Here is a 24436-nt window from a genome sequence, read left to right as displayed (position 1 = left end):
TTAAAATATGTTACCGAACCATAAAATGGTACGCATTTTTTCACAATTTTCAACCGAGCGTCTTATTCATCTCTCTTGAATGCTGTTGTTTGTTGCGGTAACCGTAGTCGTTCCCGTCATTGATGTTGTCGTTGTTTCTGCTGCTTCTTTTAGACAATTGATACTTCCATCAGTACCGCTTACAACATTACTGCTCCCACTTTCCAGCATCATCTTCTTGCACGCTGGACTGCCTTCCACACCACCATTGGTTGATTGAAACTTGCCGTTTCCATTATCATTTTCATTGCTGGGTTTATGTTTCAGATTATTTGGTTCGATACCGCTGCTATTGTTACTGCTGGAACTACTTACTGGAACTTTCATACCGGCATTTGTAAGCACATTGCTGCTGTTGATACTTCCGCTGTTGCTGCTATATTTATAGTTTAGGTTATTGTTTATAATAGCAGCGACGGCGGCCGCAATACTGTTACTGCTACTGTTACAATTGATATTACTACTATTACTACTACCATTGCTTTGAGGAACAACAATTCCGTTGGCGGTTGCGGAAGAAGGAGTTAGCACCGTCGTTGCTGCTGTTGATGCCAACGTTGCAACAGTAGTCATCGCACCAACAACGGCAGTGATCGTTCGCACCGGTAACTGACAAGTATTAGCAGCTTGAAGGTTACAGAGAGAAGCTGTTGAATTTGACGAGTTTGGCGCAAGTATCGAATTGACGACCGTGGCGGTTGGTTGATGATGGTAAAGCTTTGCAGCGGCGGCTGCTGCTGCAATCGGCGTTATTGACGGATTAGTTGGCGTTGCTATCAGGTGATGCGTTGGAGCTCCGAAAGGATGATGCTGATGGAGTGCTGCCGGATGTTGCTGATGAGCTGCTAGGATTATCGTGTTATTCGTGTTGGTCCTTATTGGTGAAGCGGAAATAAGACTACTGTTCATATTCGCAGCAGCTGCTGTCAGAGGATTGGCTGCTGCTGCTGCCGCAACTGCTGGATTCGTAATCAGACTGAAATGAGCGGTTGGCTGGTGACTGTTGGGCGCTGCTGATGCTGCGGTTACTCCTACTATTTTGTTAACAATGCTGTTGTTGGGGCAGTTTTTCAATATGTCTCATTGCGTCTGAAACTGTGGCATTGCCGCATACATCATGGGTTGTTGAGATGAGGCAGCAGCTGCGGCTGCGGCGGCTGCTGCTGCTGCCCCATTGGTTGCAACGCCTGGAACGGTCTGCATTCCCCACCCAGCAGCAGCCATGTTGGGTTGCATCATGCGATATCCTAAAAAAAAAATCTCGTCAAATTTAGAGATATATTATAATTCACATTACGTTACCAAACATACCAGCAGTGCCTGCCTGCTGTGGACTGGCTGCTGCATATGCGTACGGGTATGCTGCGTAGCCTTGTTGCATGTACTGAGCTTGCATTTGAGGGTATCCCTGAAAACAACGAAAAATTGTTATGTAGTAAAGTGTTAAGGACATAAATACGGTTTTTGGTAAAATTAATTACCGTGACCGGCCCTAATTCTGCCCAGTGCCTAACTCGGCGCACTTAGGGGCCGTTCTTCAACCACGTATACTTTTTGGGGGTAGAGGGGGGGGGGGGGGTCTACGTTCCATACAAATTTTGAAATTTTTGTATGGACAAAAGTCTACGAGGGGAGGGGGGTCTGAGATAACCAAATTTTGGTCTACGTGGTTTATGAACAGCCCCTTTCTCGAATATATCGGCACCAACATTTCAAAAGGGCGTAACTGCTTTTGCAACCAATGCCTTCTCACAGAGCTGTGGGTCGTATTTCATTCATCTCACGCAATTCACATCCATCAATCGAAAGAGGAGGATTTTATCTTTCTATTTGTGCTAGTGGATTGCTCGAGAGGGATGGGATACGCTCCACAGCTTTGTGAGAAGGCATTGGTTGTAAATGCAGTTACGCCCTTTTGAAATGTTGGTGCCGAATATTACAAAATCATGGACGCTAGTTCAATATTAGCTTCAAACATATTTTTTGAATATTGTTTCTATAGTAATAAAAATGTTTTTGAAGAAAATTGTTTGAAACTATATTTTGTAAAAAAAAATGGTGCTGCAAGTACTGAGAACTGCCAGAAATCTGTGTCCGTTAGCGAAGCTGCTAAAAAGTTGCCTCATCAGTTGAAGTATTTCGCAACATATTTAGTGAAAATTATGTCTTCTTTTCCATGCGCATTCTGTACTGATATCTTCGAGCAATCAAAATCGCCAAAAACAATTGAGTTTTCTTCTTCTTTTATTCATGTCCTTGTTCTGTACGCAGAATTAGGAACCGGCATTAAATGGTGGTCCTAATTCTACGCAGACATTTCTACAGTAAGTTTTGAACATATATTTATTTAACAAACATCATATAAATGCCACCAAAGTTATAACAGGTTATTCTATGTTTCTAGCAATCCGGTGAATGTAATTACGTTTCAACAACAAGTTAGTTTAGAAACTTTAAAGGCTTATTTACGTTTCTTGCGTTTGTGATCTGATAGTTCGACCGAATAAATCACTTTTTTCAAACATTTGCCATCAAGCCCGGGGGAAATTTTATGTATTCATGCAAGCTAGTGTCCCCATTCAAGCACTTAACCGCATCGTGCTGAGAAGCGCGGGTTCGATTCCCGCCGCAACTGTCAGGAAAAGTTTTCGGCTGTGCCACTGGGCTTTGCATGCTAGTCCGTTGTCTAGTGTCGTGCTACCTTCAAAGAGCGAATAGCTCACTGGAAGCATTGAACGTGTCCGTGTCTCTTTTAAGCAATCGTCAAATGCGACATATCATATGAATTTACATGGAATTTGCTTGAACAAAGCAGACATGTCCAAACACTGCACTGCACGAGGAGTCGATGCTCAAACACACAACGGTGGGTGCCAAATCACCACCAAGCTTTCAGAAAGAACACGCAGTGTTTCTGGCTAAACACCGGTGTCGGTGGCGGTGCTCAGGCACTGGGCACGGTGTTTTACGCTTCGGGAAACACGGAGCCGAGTGTTTCCGATTATGCAAACACTCGTGCGAGTTCAAACGCTCGGTGCCGTTCATTCTCCAGCAATAGTTGCAAATGCTGTTCGTTGATAACTAGAGTGAAGTACTTGGCGGCTCCTAATGTGTTGCCTTTTCTCGTCTTTTCTCAGTAGCTCTGATGCAGCCAAGCTACCACGCACTGTGGCTCACTGCTTTGGTGTTTCATACAATCGGAAACACTCGGCCTCCGTGTCCAACCAAAGCTGAAACATGGATCTGGAACCTGTGGGTCAAAGCGGACAGGTTCGACAGTGGATCTGCGTCGGCTGTGAGGAAAATAACCCGGAACGGACACGGAATATCTCGCAAATCAAAACACACGCGGTTACTCTGTTTGATCGTATAATTCGGTTTGACAAAAGGTTCTGTTACAAGGTTACAATGTTGTTCGATAATGAGGTATGTTAGGTCGCTCCACAAATGTGTGTAGAGTGACGAGGGGTGCACCGCTGTATCCTCTAACACTCCTCCTCAGCGGTATCCCCTCGGCTGCCTTGAAGGCCGATAGAAGTCGCGAAGAAATGGTGCTTCACGTTCCCCAATGGTTTTGTGAAAACGTCTGCACGCATCACCTCGCTCGGGCAGTACTTGAGCTTGATCACTCCTCGTTCACAAAGGTCACGGATGAAGCACTCCTTGGTGCTTATGTGCTTCGACCGCTTGCTGGTCTTATCGGACTGTACAAAGGCCAGACAACCTTGATTGTCTTCATGTACGACGGTGGCCTTCTTCTGCTTCTCGCCCAGGTCCTCTAGCAAACGCCTCATCCATAACACCTCCTGGCAGGTTTCGCCCAAAGCCACGTACTCTGCCTCCATGGACGAGAGGCTGACGCAGTCCTGACGCCGGCTCGCCCAGGAGACAGCTCCTCCTGCGTAGAAGACGACAAATCCAGTGGTCGACTTTCGTGTTTCTGGATCTCCAGCCCAGTCGGAGTCGGAGAACGCTTCGAGATCAGCGCCGCCCGATCCACCGAGCTTCAACTTCCAATCGGATGTGCCCTTTAAGTAGCGGAGCACCCGCTTCGCCGCTGTCCAGTCTCTCTCGCATGGTCCACTGAACTTTCGCCCAAGGATGCCGACGCTAGCGGCGATATCCGGCCGTGCGCAGACCGCGACGTACATTAGAGCACCCACGAGACTTCGGTACATAGTAATGTCCTTCATTGCTTCACTGCAGGTCGTGTCCTTGAGGTAGCCTTGATCCATCGGTGTCCGCGCTTCCTTGGCTTCCTTCATGCCGAACGTCGCAATCATCCGTTTGATGTACGATTGCAAGCTCAGGCTGTATACACCTTCCGAGTCCTTGGTAATCTCCAAGCCCAGAAAATGCTTCGCGTTTCCGAGACAGTTGACGTCGAAATGTTCCTTTAGTTGGCCGTACACGCGGGCCAGCTCCTCCTCGTCGGCTCCAGCGACTAGCATGTCGTCCACGTAGACGATGAGATACACGACCCTTCCGTTCCTCACAGAGATGTACAGGCATTGATCAGCGGAGCTCGGTACGAATCCAATTCGCTTCAGCACTTCGGACAGCTTCTTGTGCCAACACCTAGCTGACTGATGGAGGCCGTAGATACTCCGGCGTAAACGGCACACCATCTCCTCCTGTCCACGGACGACGTAACCGGGAGGCTGCCGCATGTAGACCTCTTCGCTGATTTCGCCGTTCAAATACGCGGTGCGGACATCCAAGTGCTTCAGAATCAGTTTGTCCCTGCCTGCTATAGCAAGCAAAGTTCTCAACGTAGCGTGACGAATCACCGGCGCGAACACTTCGTTGAAATCCACTCCGAATCGCTGCGTATGCCCTTGGGCAACGACTCTCGCCTTCAGCCGCACGACTTTCCCAGATTCATCCATCTTCGCCTTGTACACCCAGCGACTCCCGATGACTTTCTTGCCGGGTGGCAGCGGCACCAACTCCCAGGTTCCGATTTCCTCGTGCGACGACATTTCTTCATCCATGGCCTGCTTCCACGAATCTCGCTCCGGACACTTCAACGCTTCGGTGTACGACTGCGGCTCCGTCAACGCTTGAGTGGCAACTCCTACTACGAAATCGCTGTACTTGCTAGGCAACTTGTTACGGGTTTTACGGGAAGCTCGACTACTCATCTCATCCTGGTGGCGTTCGTCGGGATCTCTTTTGATATCAAGGGGATCAATCAAAGCGGAACTGGAACTCAAGTCGAAGAATTGCTCACATTCACTTTGATCATCATCGCTTGGCTCTCGGGGGTCGTCGGACGCCTCGTCCTCGCCCTCAGCCACGCGGTCTTCCGGCCAGTCCAATGCCGGTTCGTCTACCGGTCGCTGATCCCGTCCACCGTCCTGTGCGGAAAGCCATTCCACACCATCGTCCACCGTATCGGTTCCCTCCTCAACCGGAGAATGAGTATCGAATTCTAGGAATTTAGCGTCACGACTAATGGTGACTTTCTCCGTCGCCAAATCAACGAAACGATACCCCTTATGTTGTTCTGAGTAGCCTATGAACGTGAGTTTGCGTGCCTTGCTATCAAATTTGCCACGCTTCACATCCGGGATATGAACCCACGCCTGAGACCCGTAAACCCTCAAGTGCCCAACATTTGGTTTCTTCCCGTACCATTTTTCAAATGGAGTAGTATCCACCGAGCGCGAGGGCAATCTGTTCTGCAGGTAAGTAGCGGTTAGCACCGCCTCGCCCCAATACTTTTTATCGAGCTTCGCGTCCAGCAGCATTGTGGTTGCCATCTCCTGCAGATACCTATTGCGCCTCTCCGCCACCCCATTCTGTTGTGGCGTGTAGGGGGTGGTGAACTGGACCTTGATCCCCTCCTCGGCAAAGAACGTCTGAAGCTTCTTGTTGTCATACTCGCCGCCTCCGTCAGAGCGGACGACTCGCGGCTTCCTACCAAACAAGTTTTGCACATACCTGACATATTCGACGATCTTGTCGGCAGCGTCCGACTTCCTGGCGAGGAGATACACGACCGCATACCTGCTGTAGTCGTCGATCATGGTCATCAGGAATCGGTTGCCGCTGGGTGTCGCCGTTCGCATGGGCCCGCACAGGTCTGTGTGGACTAAATCCAACACCTGCGTGGACGCCCTCTCCGCCGTTTTCGGAATCGGTGTCCGAGACAGCTTTCCTTCCAGGCATGTTTCACAGCTCAACCGCATTCCACAATCTTTCAGCTTCATACCAGCCACTAGTTTTTCTTTGTCCATTCTGTTCACACTCGACGGATCGCGGTGGCCGAAACGCCGGTGCCACTGGTGTTGACACAGTTCGTTGTGCTGCTTCTTCTCGGCTTTCATCACTGTTTCAACCGTCTTCAGGTGGTACAGGCTGTCCGATCGGGCGCCCTTCACTTTCACTTGCCCCGATTGATCACAAATGTCACAATAGTCCTTGCCGAAAATCACCACAAAGTCCTTAGCAGCCAACTTCGCCACCGAAATCAAACTACTGTTCAACGACGGCACAAAAAGTACTTCCGTGAGAGTAATCTCCACTGCACCACCACAGCCGTCAACACCAGTCAGCACACAGGTACCACACCCGGCCGATTTCACTACACTTCCGTCCGCAAGAATCACTTCAGGAGCGCTCTCTTCACTGAGCGAGGTGAACACACTTCTGTCATTGCTCATGTGGCTGCTAGCCCCGCTGTCCACAACCCAGCAACTGTGCCTCTTCTCGCCGGCCATAAACAGCACCGCACTAGAACTCTTCTCCGTGGCCTGCTTGGCCTTCGGGCGATCACTTTTCTTCTTAGGTTCTTCTTCTCGCTCTTCACTTTTCTTCAGGGCCTGGAACCGCAAGCAGTCCCGCTTCATGTGGCCCTTCTTCTTACAGAAGAAGCACTCGATTTCAGATTTGTTCTTCACAGCACTGTGCGACTTGACGCCACTCTTCATCGCTTTGGCCTCGCCGGACGTTCCGTGGCCAGATCGCTCCTTCCCGCGCTCGTACTCGTCCAACAATTTGGATCGCACCAGCTCCACTGTCAGGTCTTCGTCCGGCCTGCTTTCTAGTGCCGTGACAAGTCCGCTGTAGGAGTCCGGCAGGCTCCTCAGGATCATAGCGATCTTCAGTTGATCCTCCAACTCCTGCCCGGCGTTCTCCAGCCGATTGAAAAGATCGTCCAACTCGAAGAGATGTGCTTCCAAGTCGCCCCCTTCTCGCAAGTTCAGGTTGCACAACTTTTTGAGAAGGGATACTCGAGAAGTCACAGTGACTTTCTCGTGATATTTCTGGAGACTGTCCCAGAAATCGCGGGCCGATTCTGCCGCCTTGACGAGGCTGTATTGGTTCTCCTCAATACATAGCCCCATCGTCGCGCGCGCTTTCCGGTCATCACGGGTCCATTGAGCCGTGGCGGGCTCGGGCTTGACTCCATCGATGACGTAGAAGAGCTCCTCCCTGGTCAGGAGCATCTCCATCCTGAATTTCCAGGATGACCAGTTCGTGTTGTTCAGCTTCGTGAACTTGCTGATGGGATCCATCTTCACCACACGAACTTAACCGCAAACCGACAACAACGAGTCGAAAAAAAAAACTTTTGCACCGAATGCAACCACGACGACGCCGGCACCAACGAACACACCGACGCGACGCCTTCCCCGTTCCAAAACGCCGAACTACCGCGGCACTTTTTCCACTTTTTAGCGAAAAAAAACACAACTTTTCCTCGCAACCTCCACCGGGCCCGTAACCTGTGGGTCAAAGCGGACAGGTTCGACAGTGGATCTGCGTCGGCTGTGAGGAAAATAACCCGGAACGGACACGGAATATCTCGCAAATCAAAACACACGCGGTTACTCTGTTTGATCGTATAATTCGGTTTGACAAAAGGTTCTGTTACAAGGTTACAATGTTGTTCGATAATGAGGTATGTTAGGTCGCTCCACAAATGTGTGTAGAGTGACGAGGGGTGCACCGCTGTATCCTCTAACAGAACTGAGGCTCGAGTTATAACCACCGACACGAGTGTTTCGTCAGTCTCACTTCGTGTTCATCAGTAGAAGCTGAACGAAGGTGGTGATATGAACACACACGGTGGTGTGTTGACAGGCAAACACGCCACCGGTGCGGCACGGTTTGGTGTTTTGCCCATGTCTGGAACAAAGGAAATCCTGGATTTTGACAAGAAAGAAATCTCAGTTTGCAAGCGAAGATTGTACCACCTTTTTATGTCGAAAAAGTTCATATTGCTTTCAAAAATGAAAGTAAATTTGAATAAAATTTGATGAGTGTACATTAGTATGGGACACGCTTGTAAGGAAAAAAATGAATTCTCGCTCCAGTCGACTTATTTGATTCCATTTAGGTCCCATATGAACTGTGTTCTCTCATCTCATATTTGTCTTCAAAATTTTTTCAAGCATAAAATTTTGAAGTTAATACACAATACAAGGTTCGAATTCCCATAAAATGAGATCATTCATTCGCACTACAATACCATAGGAGATAATATGACATTGGCTGATTACAGTACAAATGCGAGAAATCTCCCTTTTCCCCCTATTTGCAACCCAGGACGCACCCTGTTGGATTTTAAAAGCCTCGGATAATATTACAAACTTTCAATGGCATTACCACATCCACATACTAACCCACATTGCCCATTCAGGGCTCTGACTCTGACTGGGCCTATTACCCTCCCTCAGTTTTTTTTGCTAGGTTTCTAGCTGCACTCTGAATAGAGTTGAAACCTCTACACTAGACCTGAAGATAGGAAAGGGTGCGTAATCTTTCAGAAGAAGTTTGCCAGACGTACGCGGAAAATGATACACTGTTGCAAACTGACTCAGAAAGTTACGGTAGAAGATTGTAAAGTTTTCAATTGGTCAGTCAGTCAGGATTTGCCTATGTAGTGCTATGGTCACATGGTTTGTATTTGTTTTCTTGTTTAATTTTGTGATATGGTTCAATATGTGTTTCTGCTTTTTATGTCAGTTGTCGTAGGGGTAGGCGGGGCATAATGAGCAGGTGGGGCATAATGAGCACCTTGTATTTTCACTGTAAATCTTCAAATTAACAAAACAAATTGCTTGATTGTAGCCTTATTATCTAAAATCCAATGAGTTGATGACAAAACATTAGCCAAAAAATCCGTTTACCTTGAAAAATTAATCAAAATGCGTAAAGTAGTCATGTACTGGGAAAATATTTTAAGAATCAGGTGACCGAAAATAAGGTTTTGGGTATCGAAATCACAATTTAGTGGGCATCTATCGATTTTCTTGATATTCCCTAGGCCAATGACATGTATTTGTAACACTTTTCAACTATTAGTATAATTTTTTTGTTTTAAAAATATGCTTCAAAGAGTTGGTAGTAGGGTGGGGCAGAATGAGCAACTAGTGAAAAAATAATGAAAATAGTAAACATCGTCAACAAACAAATTTTAATTTTGGTTTTCTCTGTTTTGATGCATATAGCAAGGTTTTGTCTGTAACTTTCAATTTATTAGCTTGAAAATTTCAGTATTTGTATATTATAACCGTTTAAAAATTCCTCAATAGAAGACTCCTTGGAACCCCACAGTTCCCTACAAATTAAACCCCGTAATCCCTTCAAATTCTTATTGATTGTTGCCGGTATGCTTTATCAATGACAAGAATAGTCAATTAGCATTTGATTGTGTACAAAACTGATATTGATCATCCTGCCCCACCTAGGGTGCTCATTATGCCCCACCCCAAAAACGTAACTCACGATTTTATACGTTTTTAAAAACATAAAATTTTACAACATTTATAACTTTATTCGGAATTTCAACGATTAGCTTTTGTCAGTTAAGGTTCAAATGAGGATTGAACGGTAAAATTAAACATTGGTTTCACTTAATTTACTGGATTTGGTGACAAAATGCTTAAGCTGCTCATTATGCCCCGCCTACCCCTATGTTTGTTTTTTTTATCGAAACATTCGAACCCCGTGCCGTATGTTAAAATATAGTCGGTCCTGTGTCAAATTGTTTTCTTGATTTCGCTAATCGTTTTCTACTTCTCTGTGTTCATCATCTCTTGTGTCCTTAAATTGTCATCGGTCCAAGACCCACAGAAAAAACTGTAACTGAACTCCTGATATGTTTCTGTTGGTGCCATAATACCATCTAAGAGATAAACAAAAATACACCAAGCTGATCAGCTGATTTCAATAAAATTCAAAAACAATAAAGTTTGCTTGTCAACTATTATGTTTTAATCGGGTCTGGTACGTTTGGCATAAGGCCGTTTCGCATAAGGACGTTTGGCATAAAGGACATTTGGCATAAAGGACGTTTGGTATAATGGACATTTGGCATAAGGGACGTTTGGCATAATGGACGTTTAGCATAAAGAATATGTGAAAAATATTTTCCCTCTGGAGAAAAATTAAAGAACAGCCTTCAATGGGAAGAAAGCAAACTTGTTAGTGGTGCATTATATTGAATCTTTTATTTACGAAATAACCTTTTGCTTCTATAAATTTGATTTTTTTCCGGTTTTCCGATACAAGCAATTTAGATTCCGGCAATGGTTCTTTCCAGCAAATCATTCTTGTCTGCACATTATATCCAGAAAAAATAATGCATTATAATATATTATCCTTCTTTAGAATACTTTTCCTTCTATGACGATTTAGTTCATATTTTACTGAAATCATTTTATGCCAAATGTCCATTATGCCAAACGTCCTTTATGACAAATGTACTTTATGCCAAGTGTCCTTTATGCCAAACGTCCTTATGCCAAACGGCATTATGCCAAACGGCCTTATGCCAAACGTACCAGACCCGTTTTAATCCCCCTACAAAAATTATGAAAAATATTCCAAATTCGTTCAATTGTCCTATCGGTCCTACCTAGATAAAAGCCATGTCGTTTTCTCAAGCGTAGCCTAGTAAATGTCAATCTAGTCATACACAAGTAACGTTGCTCAGTTACCCTACGTCTCCACTAGACAGAAATGTCTTGCCATTTTTCTGCCAGAAAGAGAAAATGTAACATAAATGATCAACACCGCTGCTTTCCATGCAAACAGCGAGAGAACATTTCTGTCATGACACATCTGTCCAGCAAAATGGCAAGACATTTCTATTTCTGTCTAGTGGAGACGTCGGGTTAATAAAAAGCAGTCAGTTTTTGTCCAAAATGCCACGTCGAACGCATTGACGTCAACAATGCGTTTAAGTGTTCGCACGTTAGCTTCGAATCTATCAGCACAATTAAGTGCTGCAAATTTCCTTCCCACTATCAATTCTTCGGTTGTTTTTAATTGCTTTATTTAAAGAAAATATGACCAACATAGTCAAAATTCGAAAAAGCGAATAAATTACTAATCAAAATCAACCGAGAAACGTGGGAAAAAAACCCAAAAAACATTTTGAAGTCAACTGGCTGTAAAAGGTTCCAAAACCTGTCACAAATCCTATAATACCTTAATTAGTTGCAACGATCATCAAAACCTTCTCAAATCCAACCGATTTAGAACTATTGCTTGAGAATAGACTCTACTGAGCCACAGCGGTTCCTCCGTGTTTATCGAGCATGTCTGATGCATATGATCAGCCATACTCCTAGCGTGGTTCAAAAAATCGTTTTTGCTCCACACCGCTTATTCGATTCCTAACCAGATTGTATGCCTTCTCCCAAAATTTGAGCTCATTTGGATAAAAATTGAGACTGCACAAGCCCTTCAAAGTTTGTACGGGAATTACTATGGGAAAACAATGTTTTTCATTCAATCCACCGTAGCATTTCCCCAAGTGCCCTAGTGGGTTGGTCGACCCTTGGTAATCCTAGGCTACTCTATAAGCAACAACTTTACCGAAGACCGCATTCAAATCGGACGCCTCATTAATTAGTTATCGATTTGTATCCAACTGGGCAAACTTTAACAGTGATCCTCCAGCTTCCCAGCAGGCAACATTGCTGCACATGGCGCCAAAGATAGCACACTGAAATCATGGCTACTATGTTTCACTGCAAAAAGCAGTGATGCCCACCGAATAGTTAAACCATCATGAGTAAAGATTACGATTCTGGATAAAAGTCGGTAACTAATTAACGAGGTGTTCGATTTGAATGCGGTCTTCGGCAAAGTTGTCGTTGATAAAGTAGCCTAGGATTACCAAGGGTCGACTAACCCACTAGGGCACTTGGGGAAATGCTACGGCTGATTGAATGAAAAACACTGTTTTCCCATAGTAATTCCCATACAAACTTTGAAGGGCTTATGCAGTCTCAATTTTCATCCAAATGAGCTCAAATTTTGGGAGAAGGCATTCAATCTGGTTAGGAATCGAATAAGCGGTGTGGAGCAAAAACGATTTTTTGAACCACGTTAATACTCCATCTGCAGCAGCCGATTCGTGATGAACCGTTGGAGGCGCATTAAAGTGTTAAAAAGGTGATATGTTTCACTAAAGAGCAGTACATTACAATAACACTAGAGACTGTATATATAGAGACACGCAAAGACAACTTCTTTTGAGTGTTGTTCTTCTTCTTCGCTCGACTTTGTTTTCACAATTTTGCTGGCGTGCTCGATAGGTAGCCGATTTGACAGTTCGATAGGTAGATTTGGTTTCACTCTTTGCGGGACTGTGTTATAAACAGACTGTAAATAACACTAGTTTACAGCATTTTTGAACTTGGTAAGCTGATGATCATTTTTGGTGTAGAATCGTGCCCTGAGTTCGAAAATGCGAAGGAAAAAAAAATACAGTAGAGTGGAAATTTTTTCGACTTTCCATACAAGGTTGATGATTTGAAATCGATTTTTGTTCTATTTTTGAGCAACGTCGCTCACTTCACACATCTCATTCTCCGTAATCAATGCTTCGATTGAGCTGATTTTTTTTACTGTAACTCGCCTACATATGATACGTCAAATAAACATTGAGAAAGAATTTTTAGATTGATTTTTTCTTATTAAAAAAATACATTTCTGCATATATTTTTGGAAATTTAGCTAAAATTTAAGGAGATGGTCCCTAAATCTCGCCAATATCTTGAATTTCATCAATCTGACGCAAAACCAGCATTCAGATGATCAAATGGTATTGTACTCAACTTTTAATTTATGGAAAAAGATTTGAAATCGGTTGAACAAAACGCAAGATATTTGAATTTTATTAAATTCCATATTTTTAAAAGTTGTAAAACTCAAAATTAAGCTAAAACTCAAAAACTGCTCAACTTTAATTTTTTTGAAGCACGGTTTCGAAATCAGTGCTCAATTGTACTTCAAAAATGTTGGTCGTTGACAGAAGTTCACGAGTTTCGTTTTATTTTGTAAACTTGTGTAATCGAAATGAAACTCCTTCACTTTAATACCGTCAATCCCTGCGAACTTGGCCAGGAAGTATATTTTTTGTAGGTTTTTATGAGTATATTTAAAGCAACTTTATGCTTATTTTTGTTTTATGTTTCAATTAAAAAAAATATATATTTTACTTACCGGATACCAATAACCCATCTGACTGTATGCTGCGGAATAAGGATACTGCGCAGCCCCTGCAGCTGCTGCCGCCTGAGTCAGTTGTGGATTTCCACCATGCTGTTGTGCCGCGGCGGCTGCAGCTGCTGCTGCAGCGGCGGCGGCGGCATTCGCCGGTTGCAACGGGCTGCCGGCTATGCTGTTGATTCCAATGCCAACCATACCAGCAACAGCCGCATTGATGCCATTACTCGCCATTTCACCTCCATTCTCCTTACCCCAATAGCATTTCACAGCAAAGCCTTGTATTTCACTATTATGTGTTCCTTCTATGGCTCTAGCGGCAGATTCCTTATTATTAAACTTAATAAATGCGTATCCTTTGTCTTTGAATACTCGAACGTCTTGGATTTGCCCGAATAATGCAAAATGCTTGTGAATCAGCATGTCGTTGATAGCATTAGGGGGGAAGCCACCACAATATACTGTGGTATTTGTTGGTCCTGTGTTGTTATAAATTTCTTCGAAGCCTTGTGTCTTTCCGCTTTTTATACCTAAAAATAGAAGAAGGTAGAATGATGTTTTGTTAATGTTGTTCAATTTAATATTTCGTGATATTAGTATAAAGTGGGAGCTGGACATTTGGCATAAGGCCGTTTGGTATAAGGTCACTTGGCATAATGGACATTTGGCATAATAGAAATGCACTCTTCTTTATTGTGCTAATTGTTCATTATTCCAAATTACCGTTATGCCAAATGTATTTATGCCAAGTGACCTTATGTCGAACGGCTCTATGCCAAATGACACAGACCCTATAAAGTATAGTACAGTAAATTGTTTAGTTACTAACTGTAGTATAAAGTGATTTTAAAGAGAATTATAAAGTGAAAATTAGTTTTCAAGGAGTATCTGCTAGCTAGCTAGCTTGTGCACCGATTCTGTCCATAGTCGTAGGATTTTGTACAGATTGTACAAGACAAAGAAATATGACGTGGTTTGTTAAGGGATTGTTAGGGGATGTAGTGATCACGAACGAAGAACAGCCTATTTCGATTCATGATTACAACAACAGGCACCAAAAGAGAAAGTGACTAGGTAGTTCAGGAAAGCAGAACTGGGCAACAGAATCTAAAAATCTACAACACACGTCTGAAGGATCAAACCATCTGATTCGTTAAGCCTTCAGCGCGCGCTGTTGTAAAAAGTACAACACTACCAAAAAAATGATGGCGTGCGTCCTGAAAGGTTAAAGATGTATCGTACAGCTTTGAGGATGAAGGAATAAGGGTCCGTCCATAAATAACGTAATATTTTGTTGGCCTTTTTTCAACACACTTGTAGCCTATTTTCCCCTAAAGGATACAGTAGACATGAAGGTTCAGGTCCTAAATATGGAGAAGATTAAAAAGGACACTATATTGTGAGTTTAGCACTAAATTGATTTCCGAAAAAACTTCATTGACTTCCGCTGCCTTTCCTATGCGTTAAACATAACGTCGGAAGTAGTGCGCTGCACAGTAAATCTGGTTTTTTATACAGCGCACTACTTCCGACGTAATGTTTAACGCATAGGAAAGGCAGCGGAAGTCAATGATTTTTTTTTTCGGAAAGTAATTTAGTGCTAACGCCACAATATGACAAGATGTGTAGTGTATAACACCAAATGTATGACGAAAACATTAGAATTACGGTATGAGGATCGAACGTCCCAGTGCCAGTGAGGCTACGAATTTGTGTGTGCTTCTTGAGAGGAAAATTGGAAGAATGGTACATTTCCCCTGTCGGACATTGTAGCCAAATGCTATAGGTTCGGTTACGAACAAAAAAAAAACGGGACTACTACGAAAGGCCGAATCACGAAAGGCCGAATCACAAAAGGCCGAATCACAAAAGGCCGAAAGCACGAAAGGCCGATGGTAACAAAAGGCCGAAGCACGAAAGGCCGAATGGAACGAAAGGCCGAAGGTAACGAAAGGCCGAATGTAACGAAAGGCCGAATGTAACGAAAGGCCGAAAGTAACGAAAGGCCGAATTTCAAAAGTAGCCATTTTATTACTTAACCCTTTCCTTTCCATAACCTTTACCATATAACAAGAAAAAAACATTTAAGCAAATACATATTGTCCAACATAAATTGGGTTTTTAAATTAAGAAAAAATCAATGATTTTATATTTTTAAACGATAGAGCACCTTTTTCTGAGCCACTATGATTTTTTTCAGATTTTTATAACTTTATTTTCATACTTAAAACTAATTTCAAAGAGATTTTTCCAAATCGCCTTTTGACAGCTGGGCTACTGTTTGACAGCTCCCTCCAGTACAAAATCCAACGAGGGGTGATTCGACAAATCGCTCCCATACAAACTTCAAATTGATTTTTAAATTGGTTCCCGGACACCAAAATTCATGAAAATTTTGATTTCGGCTCAGTTTGGCATGCAGATTCAGAATATGGAATAATCTCAACACCGCTAAAGAAGCCAATTCATTATACTCAAATCTTTTTGGAAGTTTGAACTGTTGTCTACAAATGTGACATGTATAGTGATAATTATACATAACATGGCATAATAAGCTTATAACAGCAGCACATAAATGATAGAAAGGCGAAATAGCTGGCCGAACAACTACGTTTGTTATATAGGGAAACGCTTGCTGTCCGAACTCGCTAACGCTCGTCGGACTTAAAAAAAGATAACAACTTCTGTTCGCATTATACCTAGCATACTATTGGAACTGCTGTTTTCCTTGGATTCGAGTCGACGCAATTACGTTGCATCGGATATCGGATACTTCGGCGGCCTTCTGCCGCCTCAGTTCCTCTATCCTCCATGCGGCTACGCCGCATGGTTCACATTTATGTGCATTTTACGTTGGAGTGAGGAGTTTTTTGTTAACTATTCAATTTGAGGTTATAACATACATACATACATACATTCTTTTAATTAATAGAGTATTTGACTAAACGGAAACCGAGTGAATATGCGTTTTCCGTAATTCGGCCTTTCGTTACGTTCGGCCTTTTGTTACATTCGGCCTTTCGTTACCTTCGGCCTTTCGTTACATTCGGCCTTTCGTTACCTTCGGCCTTTTGTTACATTCGGCCTTTCGTTACCTTCGGCCTTTCGTGATTCGGCCTTTTGTGCTTTCGGCCTTTTGTGGTAGTTATACTGGTTTCGGCCTTTTGTGATTCGGCCTTTCGTGATTCGGCCTTTTGTGTTAATCCCAAAAAAACATGTACCGTGACCGGTCCTAATTCTGCGCAGTCTCTAATTCGGCGCACTTTCCCGAATATACCACAACATCATGGACGCTAGTTCAATATTAGCTTCAAATATATTTTTTGAATATTGTTTCATTAGTATTGAAAAAGTTTGTGAAGAAAAAGGTTTTAAACTAACGAACATGGGGACATGCAAAGTTCCAATATGGTCGTAATGTCGTATAAAAGTTGAAAATGAAGAATTCAATTGAATTTCATCTATGAATCATGTTCTCATTACAATACGTTATCTTTTTAGAGTTTTTCCCATGTGCGCAGAATAAACAACATTCCAAAAAAGGATGCGCAGAATTAGAAACAAAGACACACTTTAGAATTTTCTTGCTTCTACATAAAAATTGAGTGTTTTGTATAAGAATTATATTTGTCCCTTATTTGTTAAGCTAATAACTATGTGCGGTCTAAAATTCAGCCAAATCGGTTCGATTTGGAATTTATCACAGCTGATTGAAATTGAAAAAGTCTTAGGTGCGCAGAATATAGGCCCTCCACAGTAGATCGAGCCCGAGGTGCAGACAATGCGACGGAAGACATCTGAAGGAAGAATATGGAGAATGAGAGATTTGTACCAATTGCGAAATGAATCACGATGTCTAGGCCGGGAATTGTCCTGAATTGGGTTCTTTAGGGGTATCCAGATTATTCCATAATCGGAGTCTCCGTCCAAAAATTAGACGAAATCCAAAATTTTATTTTTTTTGGTGCCCGGGAACTATTTTTAAAATGCATTTAAAGCTTGCGTGGGGAAATTTTTTTGTTCGGGACGAACTGTCATTTTATCGATTGAACTCGCTATCATTCTATCCAAAAAATAAAAACTGTTTTGTTTATTTAACCATCAAAACGAAGGTAGGGTGGGGCGGGCAAAATGGGTCACCTTAGGATGGATCAGCATAACTTTGTAAATACAAATCGTATTGGTTTGTATTCGTCCGCTACTCTTTAATACACTAGTTAGCCATGCTAAAAGTCGATAAAAAGTTCGTTAAATATAAAATATGATGTTAAACAAGCAGTTTTCAAAAGTAATCGATTTTGCGCCGCGAAAAAAGTGCGGGGCAAGATGGATCACCTTTTAAGTAATTCACATTTTCTCAACGAAAAACGTCAAAATATAAGATTTGTTCCGCACTCACTGATCTGAGTAAATTCATGGTCAATGTTGACCACCATTTCACTAAAATAGTTTTTTTATAAAAAGACTTTCCATAAGTTTTTTCGTGCTTAACATCACCACGGATAAAGCACGCACTAGGTGAGAAACAAAACCTACTCAATCCATATCATTTTCAGGATGAATTTTGACAAAAATACACATACACCGGGTTGGTCAGAGATACGTCATGCCAGATACGTCACTTTTGTATGGTGCCAGTTTGGTGTATCTGTTACTTTTGATTTTGGCTAGATACGTCGTTTGGTTTTCTCATATATCAAAACGGTGTATCTATATCAGTAAAGTTGTAAACATCAAAATAGTTAGATACATCTAGAAATCCTCTACATAGAGATAAGCGGAAGTTACATATGTCGATTTAGCAACGCTGTTCATTTTGTTTACATCAGCTGCCAACACTTGCTGCAAAGCTAGATGTTCAAACTTTGTGCGTGACTTCGTAGTGGTTCAAGTTGTTTTGTTTACATTTTCTAATTATGGTAGATTTTTTTTTCAAAATTTTGAAAAAAATAGCGGAGCAATCGATGAAATCTGAAATTTATTGCAAAGTGTTAAGCTAAACATATCGGCAGAAATGAAGCAAGAAGCAGCAATGAAAGTTTTTTCGAGAAGTGCAGCAACAAAAGTTTCGTCATAAGCTTGAGCTTTTGAAAGCAGAATTAATTAAATTCTATCTTTTTACTAAACTTACATATACCGTCAATTTCTCGATATTAAAAATAAATAATTGTAATTTATTTAGTTCGGATTGCAATACCGTTCAATCGACGCCTTCTTACGAACGATCAGCCTGTTCATTTGGCTCACACTTTGACAGTTCTTTCTGCACGATTGGCTTACAATGGCCGCCTCCGCAGATCTCTATAATGTAGGATTACTAGATACGTCGTTTCGAAAAATATGCTTAGTTAAACAAATTAAGCAATAAACCATCAAACAGTGATGTGGGTTCTTCAATTTGCTTTATGAATCATGCATGCAGCAGTTAACCCGGATTTGTTTACATTCTCGAGTTACGTCGGATTGAAAAATTATGCTTGATTTAATTGATTTTTTTTTCGAAGTTTCCACCGAAATGTGTATTAAATACACAATATACACAATACATTTTTATAAAAATGTTATAAATGAAAACATGAAAGGACGTTAACAAAGATCAAAGAGTAGAACCTGGAAGATCGTCTTAACAGTGTTAGATCGCAAGTCATTTACGCCCAGATGAAATGGTCACAGTGATCTAAAAAACAGTGAAGAGCACCTCGTTTATAGTGTAAAGCGATGGTGAAAGGAATACATTGGGTCCTCTATGAAGCTGAGAGAAAAGCGCTTCAAACATAAAGCCGAAACAAAACAGAAGAGAATTACACCCAGAAGCAACTCAACCCGGATATAATTGAGGAACAGCTTTCCGAAGCTATTTCAGGAATGGAGGAAGGCGAGTTGGTTCAATTCGCGGATAATGTTGTGGCCATTGTAAAATCAGATTGTTGCAGTCAAGAATGGAAAATGTCACGGAGTTTCATTAAAAAATGTCACAAGATTTTTTTTTAATTTGCATCGCTTTCGATGTAAATTTCCATCCGTTAGGCGTTAAGCTGAATAAATACTAATACTAATACATCACCAATCCAAAATGATGATTAGTTATGGAAAATTAATTATATCGTCGATAAATATTTCTTACTAGGGAAGGGACAGTAAGAGTAAAAAAAATGACATTTCCCATCCCCAGTTAAGCTGAGCTTTAAAAGGTAAACCAAATAAAGTCGTTGTTTTCCCTCGTAAAGTACACATCTTTATGAACAAGATATTTAACGCGAAGCTTTTTGTGTAAATGCAGATGTCCTTGCAATAACAGAGGAACAACCGCGGGTGATAGATCATGCTCTACTCAAGTTCAAGATATTTAACGCGAATCAAGTTTTATCTCGCGGCCCATGATTTTACATAGGTACCTTGTGAAGGAAGAACCCACATATTGTGAGTTTGTCGGGTGTCAGGTGTTTTCTTGTTAAACTTGAAACCTTGAAAACTTTTTTGTAATTAGTCTTCATTGTGCATCCTACTTAAAAATATAAAATCTTATTTAGGATACATACGACATAAGTTTTCTTTACGCTACCGCTAAACAGTTTGGGAAACACTATTCTAAAAAGTATACTAGAAACTGAAGCATTGGATAGTAATATTTATTAACATTCATTACCTTCAATACACAAGATTAAGATATCTGATAAAGTAGGTATATGTAAAATTTGAAGTAAACTTTTGTTGCTTCCCAAACCTTTCTTTTCTTCTAGAAAAAAAAATCTGGCTACGCCACTGCTTCATGTAAAAAAAAAATATAAATTTTATGAGTCCGACCTGTACTACATGAAGAATAAACACATGAAACTCTGTAGTAGAAAAAAAAAGTGTACAAAAAATCACTAACCTTTGATATTTTCACGCGGTGCCGGTGGCTTCCTGGTAGACCAATTAGTGCGGATGCTCCGTGAACCCAACCACTGCCCGTTCATCATTTGTATCGCATTTTCTGCTTCCGCCTTCTTTACAAATGACACAAACGCGTAACCTCTGGATTTTAGGGTCTGTGGATCCCGAACGATCCGACAATTCGAAATCTCCCCGAATGGAGCGAATGCTTCTCGCAGGGTTTCCGTTTCGATTTCCGGACTCAAGTCACCAACGAAGATGTGGTGATGCTGGCTGGTGTCCGTTTTCGGCTGATTCCCTGGACTGGTGGCCCAGTTTACTTTGATCTCTTTTTTCAGGAACAATCGCTTATTCATCGCAGCAAGCGCTGTTTGAGCTGACTGATGGTTGGCATACTCGATGAAGGCATACGGATCACTGCTAGCTTCACGTATGATCTTACAGCTTTTGACGGCACCCATCTGACCGAACAGTGCGCACAGTAGATCCTCCGTTACGGATTGGTCCAGATTTCCGACATAAAGGGTTTTTGGGAAAGCTTCCTCCGTCATTTTGTCTATTGGTGAATATTGCTGTGGTACTAATTGCCAAAAATATCTGCTTGTATTTGTTTGCCTCCAGTTACTTACACGTTAACCGTGGCTACTAGGATCTGCCTTCGTCTCTATGTTGCTAAAAGATTTAGCTATTTCAGACAAGGCTTGCTTCGCGTTCGATCGGTTGGTCGCCGTGTTTTGCACACTTCTAAAATGTGTACCTAGAGCGTACCAAGCAATTTGTAAAACAGCAGGACGAATAAAAACTTGTTTCGTTCGAGATTCGCTCCCCTTCTTTCTTCACGTTCAGTAGAAGCAGCCACACCAAAATGTTATATTTCCGAATTTTATTTTCCACATACAATAAACTATTCAAAATTCACTATGTTCACTAGTTTAATGAATATTTGTATAAATCTTAGTGGCACATGAGTCTAGCTGATGAATAATGCAAAATTGGATGCGATTCGGCGATATTTTTATATTATTTTGAAGAAAACTTTCATCTGTCTATCGAGCCTGAAGCTGCTCTCGTTGCCAAAGGTGCAAAACCAGTGCTGCCAAATGTGTTTTTCAAATAGCAATCCTTCTCGGACTCGTGATTCGCTCTGTCCCAACAGTAATTGTAATTGTAATTGTATCTTTATTAACGGTAGCCTGCTAGTTTACCCTGTTTATCAGGTCAAGGAAAGTAAACATATAAAAATACAAAGGATTCTAATCGAAATTACTGAAACGGTACCTAATCCTAATATGTATTGCAGATAATGTTATGTGGTTTAGTGTCAAATTACATATCCATCAAATTTAGTTTCGCGCGAATCGACAGCAGTAAAATTCAACATCCTTGATTAAACATGTGCCTAAAACCATTCTTTCGACGATTTCTGTTACTCCACCACAGTTTTACTATGATTTTTTATGACCATGTGTTGATTTAACCCCAGTTTTGCGTTGAAGAGGAATCGTTCAAAATCAAAAACATCATGGATTGATTTTTTAGTTTTTCCTACTGTGTCGTTTCAAATTACATTTCTCGCGTTTAGTATCATACAGGCGTATCTACAATGAGCGATTTCTCTTCGTCGATTTTCTTTTTGGATCATTCCGGAAAATACGACCAATATGGAAACGTCCATAAATTACGTCACGCAAAAATCGACCATTTTCAACCCCCCCTCCCCCCTATGTCACACTTTTTGTATGAAACCTCTAAAATTTTTGTATGGGTTGTCACACCTTTCTGAAAAAGGCCCTTATGAAAAATCATTGTCGAAGTTATTAGCCGAAGAGAAAATCGATCATTGTAGATACGCCCGTATGATACTGAGCGCGAAATTTGATTGCCTCTCAACTGTAAAAGACCTAAGCTCGAATCGTTTTGTTATCTTAGATTTGTAACTTCGATAGAAATAATTTATTAAAAAGCTATTCAAAAAATATCTAGAAGTTATTATGTTATTTTAAAAGCAACATAAAAAAGCATTTAAGTTTCGCAGAACTGCAGTCGAAATCACATGGATGAAATGAACAGATAGCGCCACCGTAGCCTTGTGTGTTTGACGTAACTCGACTGCTGTCACTGTGTTATCGTTCATATACGGTGGCGCTTTTGTTTTGATGCGGTGAATAGCGGAAAAGTCGGCTTCAATGATCCATTTACAATGGTTTAGAAACACTCACGTTCGATCAATAAATACAATTACAATTACAAAAAAACAAAAAAAGAAAAGACTAATAAACCCGCAAAAAAATTGAGGGTTTTACCGGTTTTTTTTTCGTCTTTTTTTTGACATTTCGGCTTGGTAAAGCTAGTGTCGTAATAAATGAAGCTAGTGTCGTAATAAATGGACCTACCCTTACAAAAATAACGGACACAATAGGTACCTGAATTGAATTTTTGGGAAGAGGATGAACATAACGGTATAGAATGAAGAAAGGTACTCATACCCTACCATAACATACTACTGTAGATGACAAATGGGACAGGAGTTTTTTTTTGTCTGTTTAACGAGATTTTTAGCCCTAGGCTAGTTCATCTCGGGACCCACGTTTTACTTCCCTTCCGAAGGAAGAACCCACATTTTGTGAGTATGTCGGGAGTGGGGTTCGATCCCAGGTCCTCGGCGTGATAGTCAAGTGTTCTAACCACCACACCAGGTCCGCTCCTTGGGACAGGAGTTGATCTTGTTGTTTAAACTTTTTTATAGAAGAAAAAGAGAGCGATTTTTCAATAGTCAGTAAATATTGAGGAAATCAGAGAAAAATCAAAGATAACCGCAACGTCCTTAGATTAGATTCTTAACCGCAGTTGAAGATGTGTCTATTTTTTTTAATTCAGTTAAAATCATGTTTGCTTCAAGGAATATTTTCATTGTATTTATAAAATAAATACAATACAATACAATACAATTAGACCTAGTTTATTCAAATGGTTCTCAAATGAGGTCACCTGAACTAAAGTCTCACAATAAACCAATCCAAATGCCTGTGTGGTAGTGGTTTGTGTTCAAATTCCCCGTGTTAAGAATTTGTAAGAAACTTTGTAAACAACTTTTGTTTTTCCGTATATGAATAGGCTTGTAATAGCTTTCGTGAGATGAAACTCGGAGAACTCAATAACGTCAAATTAAAAATATATATAGAAATATAAAACGCATTTGGCAGCACTGATCGCAACGCAGTTTTCTTTCTTCGCCGGGGGAAAGTTTCCCTTCGTCTTGATAGGTATCACTAACACTGACGGTTGTTCTTCAGATGAACTCACACTATCAACCCAACATAATATATGTATACGCACACAGGCCCGCAAACGCTCGCTACCGCCGATATCTCGCTAAGCAGCGAAAACTGTCGCCCTGATGGAGCAAAAAAAAAATCACAAATTCACGAATCACGCAAGTTTGAGTACCGTTCGACACCGTTTTTCCACTTTATCCAAGGCTTCTGTGAACCGCACAGGTTTTCCGGCAAACTTGGTGCCCTTTCCGAGGCTTCAGATTTGCGTTTTTCACACTTTACTTCTGTCTAGCTGTAGTGCCGTTCAGTTCTTTCAGCCCGCTTAGTCTTTACACTGTCTGGCTCTGCTTGACGGTCGCCAATGATTGGCTGGTTTCTGGGATCTCTCGCTCAGTCAAAAAATCATTATTTTGATTCGTAGCAGTTGGTACCTCTGAGTTATCAAGATATGTAGAAAACATAAGTAAAATGATGCTTCCAGTGATGCCAGAATGTTGGCGAAACATTCACGATAATATGGTCCACTGCACGAATTTAGGCTGGCTTGCTTAATCTCACAGAAAATTTGACGTTTGAGAGGTGCCGACACCGCGAAAAAACGATGGACGTAATAAATGAATCTTTCCTAATCCCTGGTTTACATTGTTCAGCTGAAACGAGCATTTCACTTGCTAACTTCTCAAAGATGTTCAATCCAATGGAATGATGTGTTTAGACTGAGAAAATGACTTGACTGTTCACGAATGCTTTTGAATGCATTTCAGTTGAAGCAA

At 41.6% G+C, this 24436-nt stretch overlaps 1 protein-coding gene across 14 annotated transcripts; it reads right to left on the bottom strand.

Moving 5' to 3' along the window:
* Positions 1–1076: 1076 nt before the first annotated feature.
* Positions 1077–24110, bottom strand: LOC115257176 (nucleolysin TIAR). 14 transcript variants are annotated; one of them, XM_029856585.2, is made up of 5 exons: positions 23663–24110; positions 20387–21362; positions 13510–14042; positions 1342–1447; positions 1077–1286 (listed from the first exon to the last, which is right to left on the bottom strand). In XM_029856585.2, the coding sequence occupies exons 2-5, from the start codon at positions 20937–20939 to the stop codon at positions 1120–1122; spliced, it is 1359 nt and encodes a 452-aa protein (XP_029712445.1). In that variant the 5' UTR covers positions 20940–21362; positions 23663–24110; the 3' UTR covers positions 1077–1119. The 14 variants fall into 14 exon arrangements, with proteins under 14 accessions (XP_029712445.1, XP_062699913.1, XP_062699912.1 ...); XM_062843929.1 differs by having other exon boundaries at positions 20387–21358; XM_062843928.1 differs by having other exon boundaries at positions 23669–24110.
* Between the last annotated feature and the right edge of the window lie 326 nt (positions 24111–24436).

Source organism: Aedes albopictus, unplaced genomic scaffold (assembly GCF_035046485.1).
Source record: "Aedes albopictus strain Foshan unplaced genomic scaffold, AalbF5 HiC_scaffold_653, whole genome shotgun sequence".
Lineage (NCBI taxonomy): Eukaryota > Metazoa > Arthropoda > Insecta > Diptera > Culicidae > Aedes > Aedes albopictus.
Note: the sequence above shows the minus strand (reverse complement) of the source record. Positions and strands in the feature narration are given on the sequence as shown.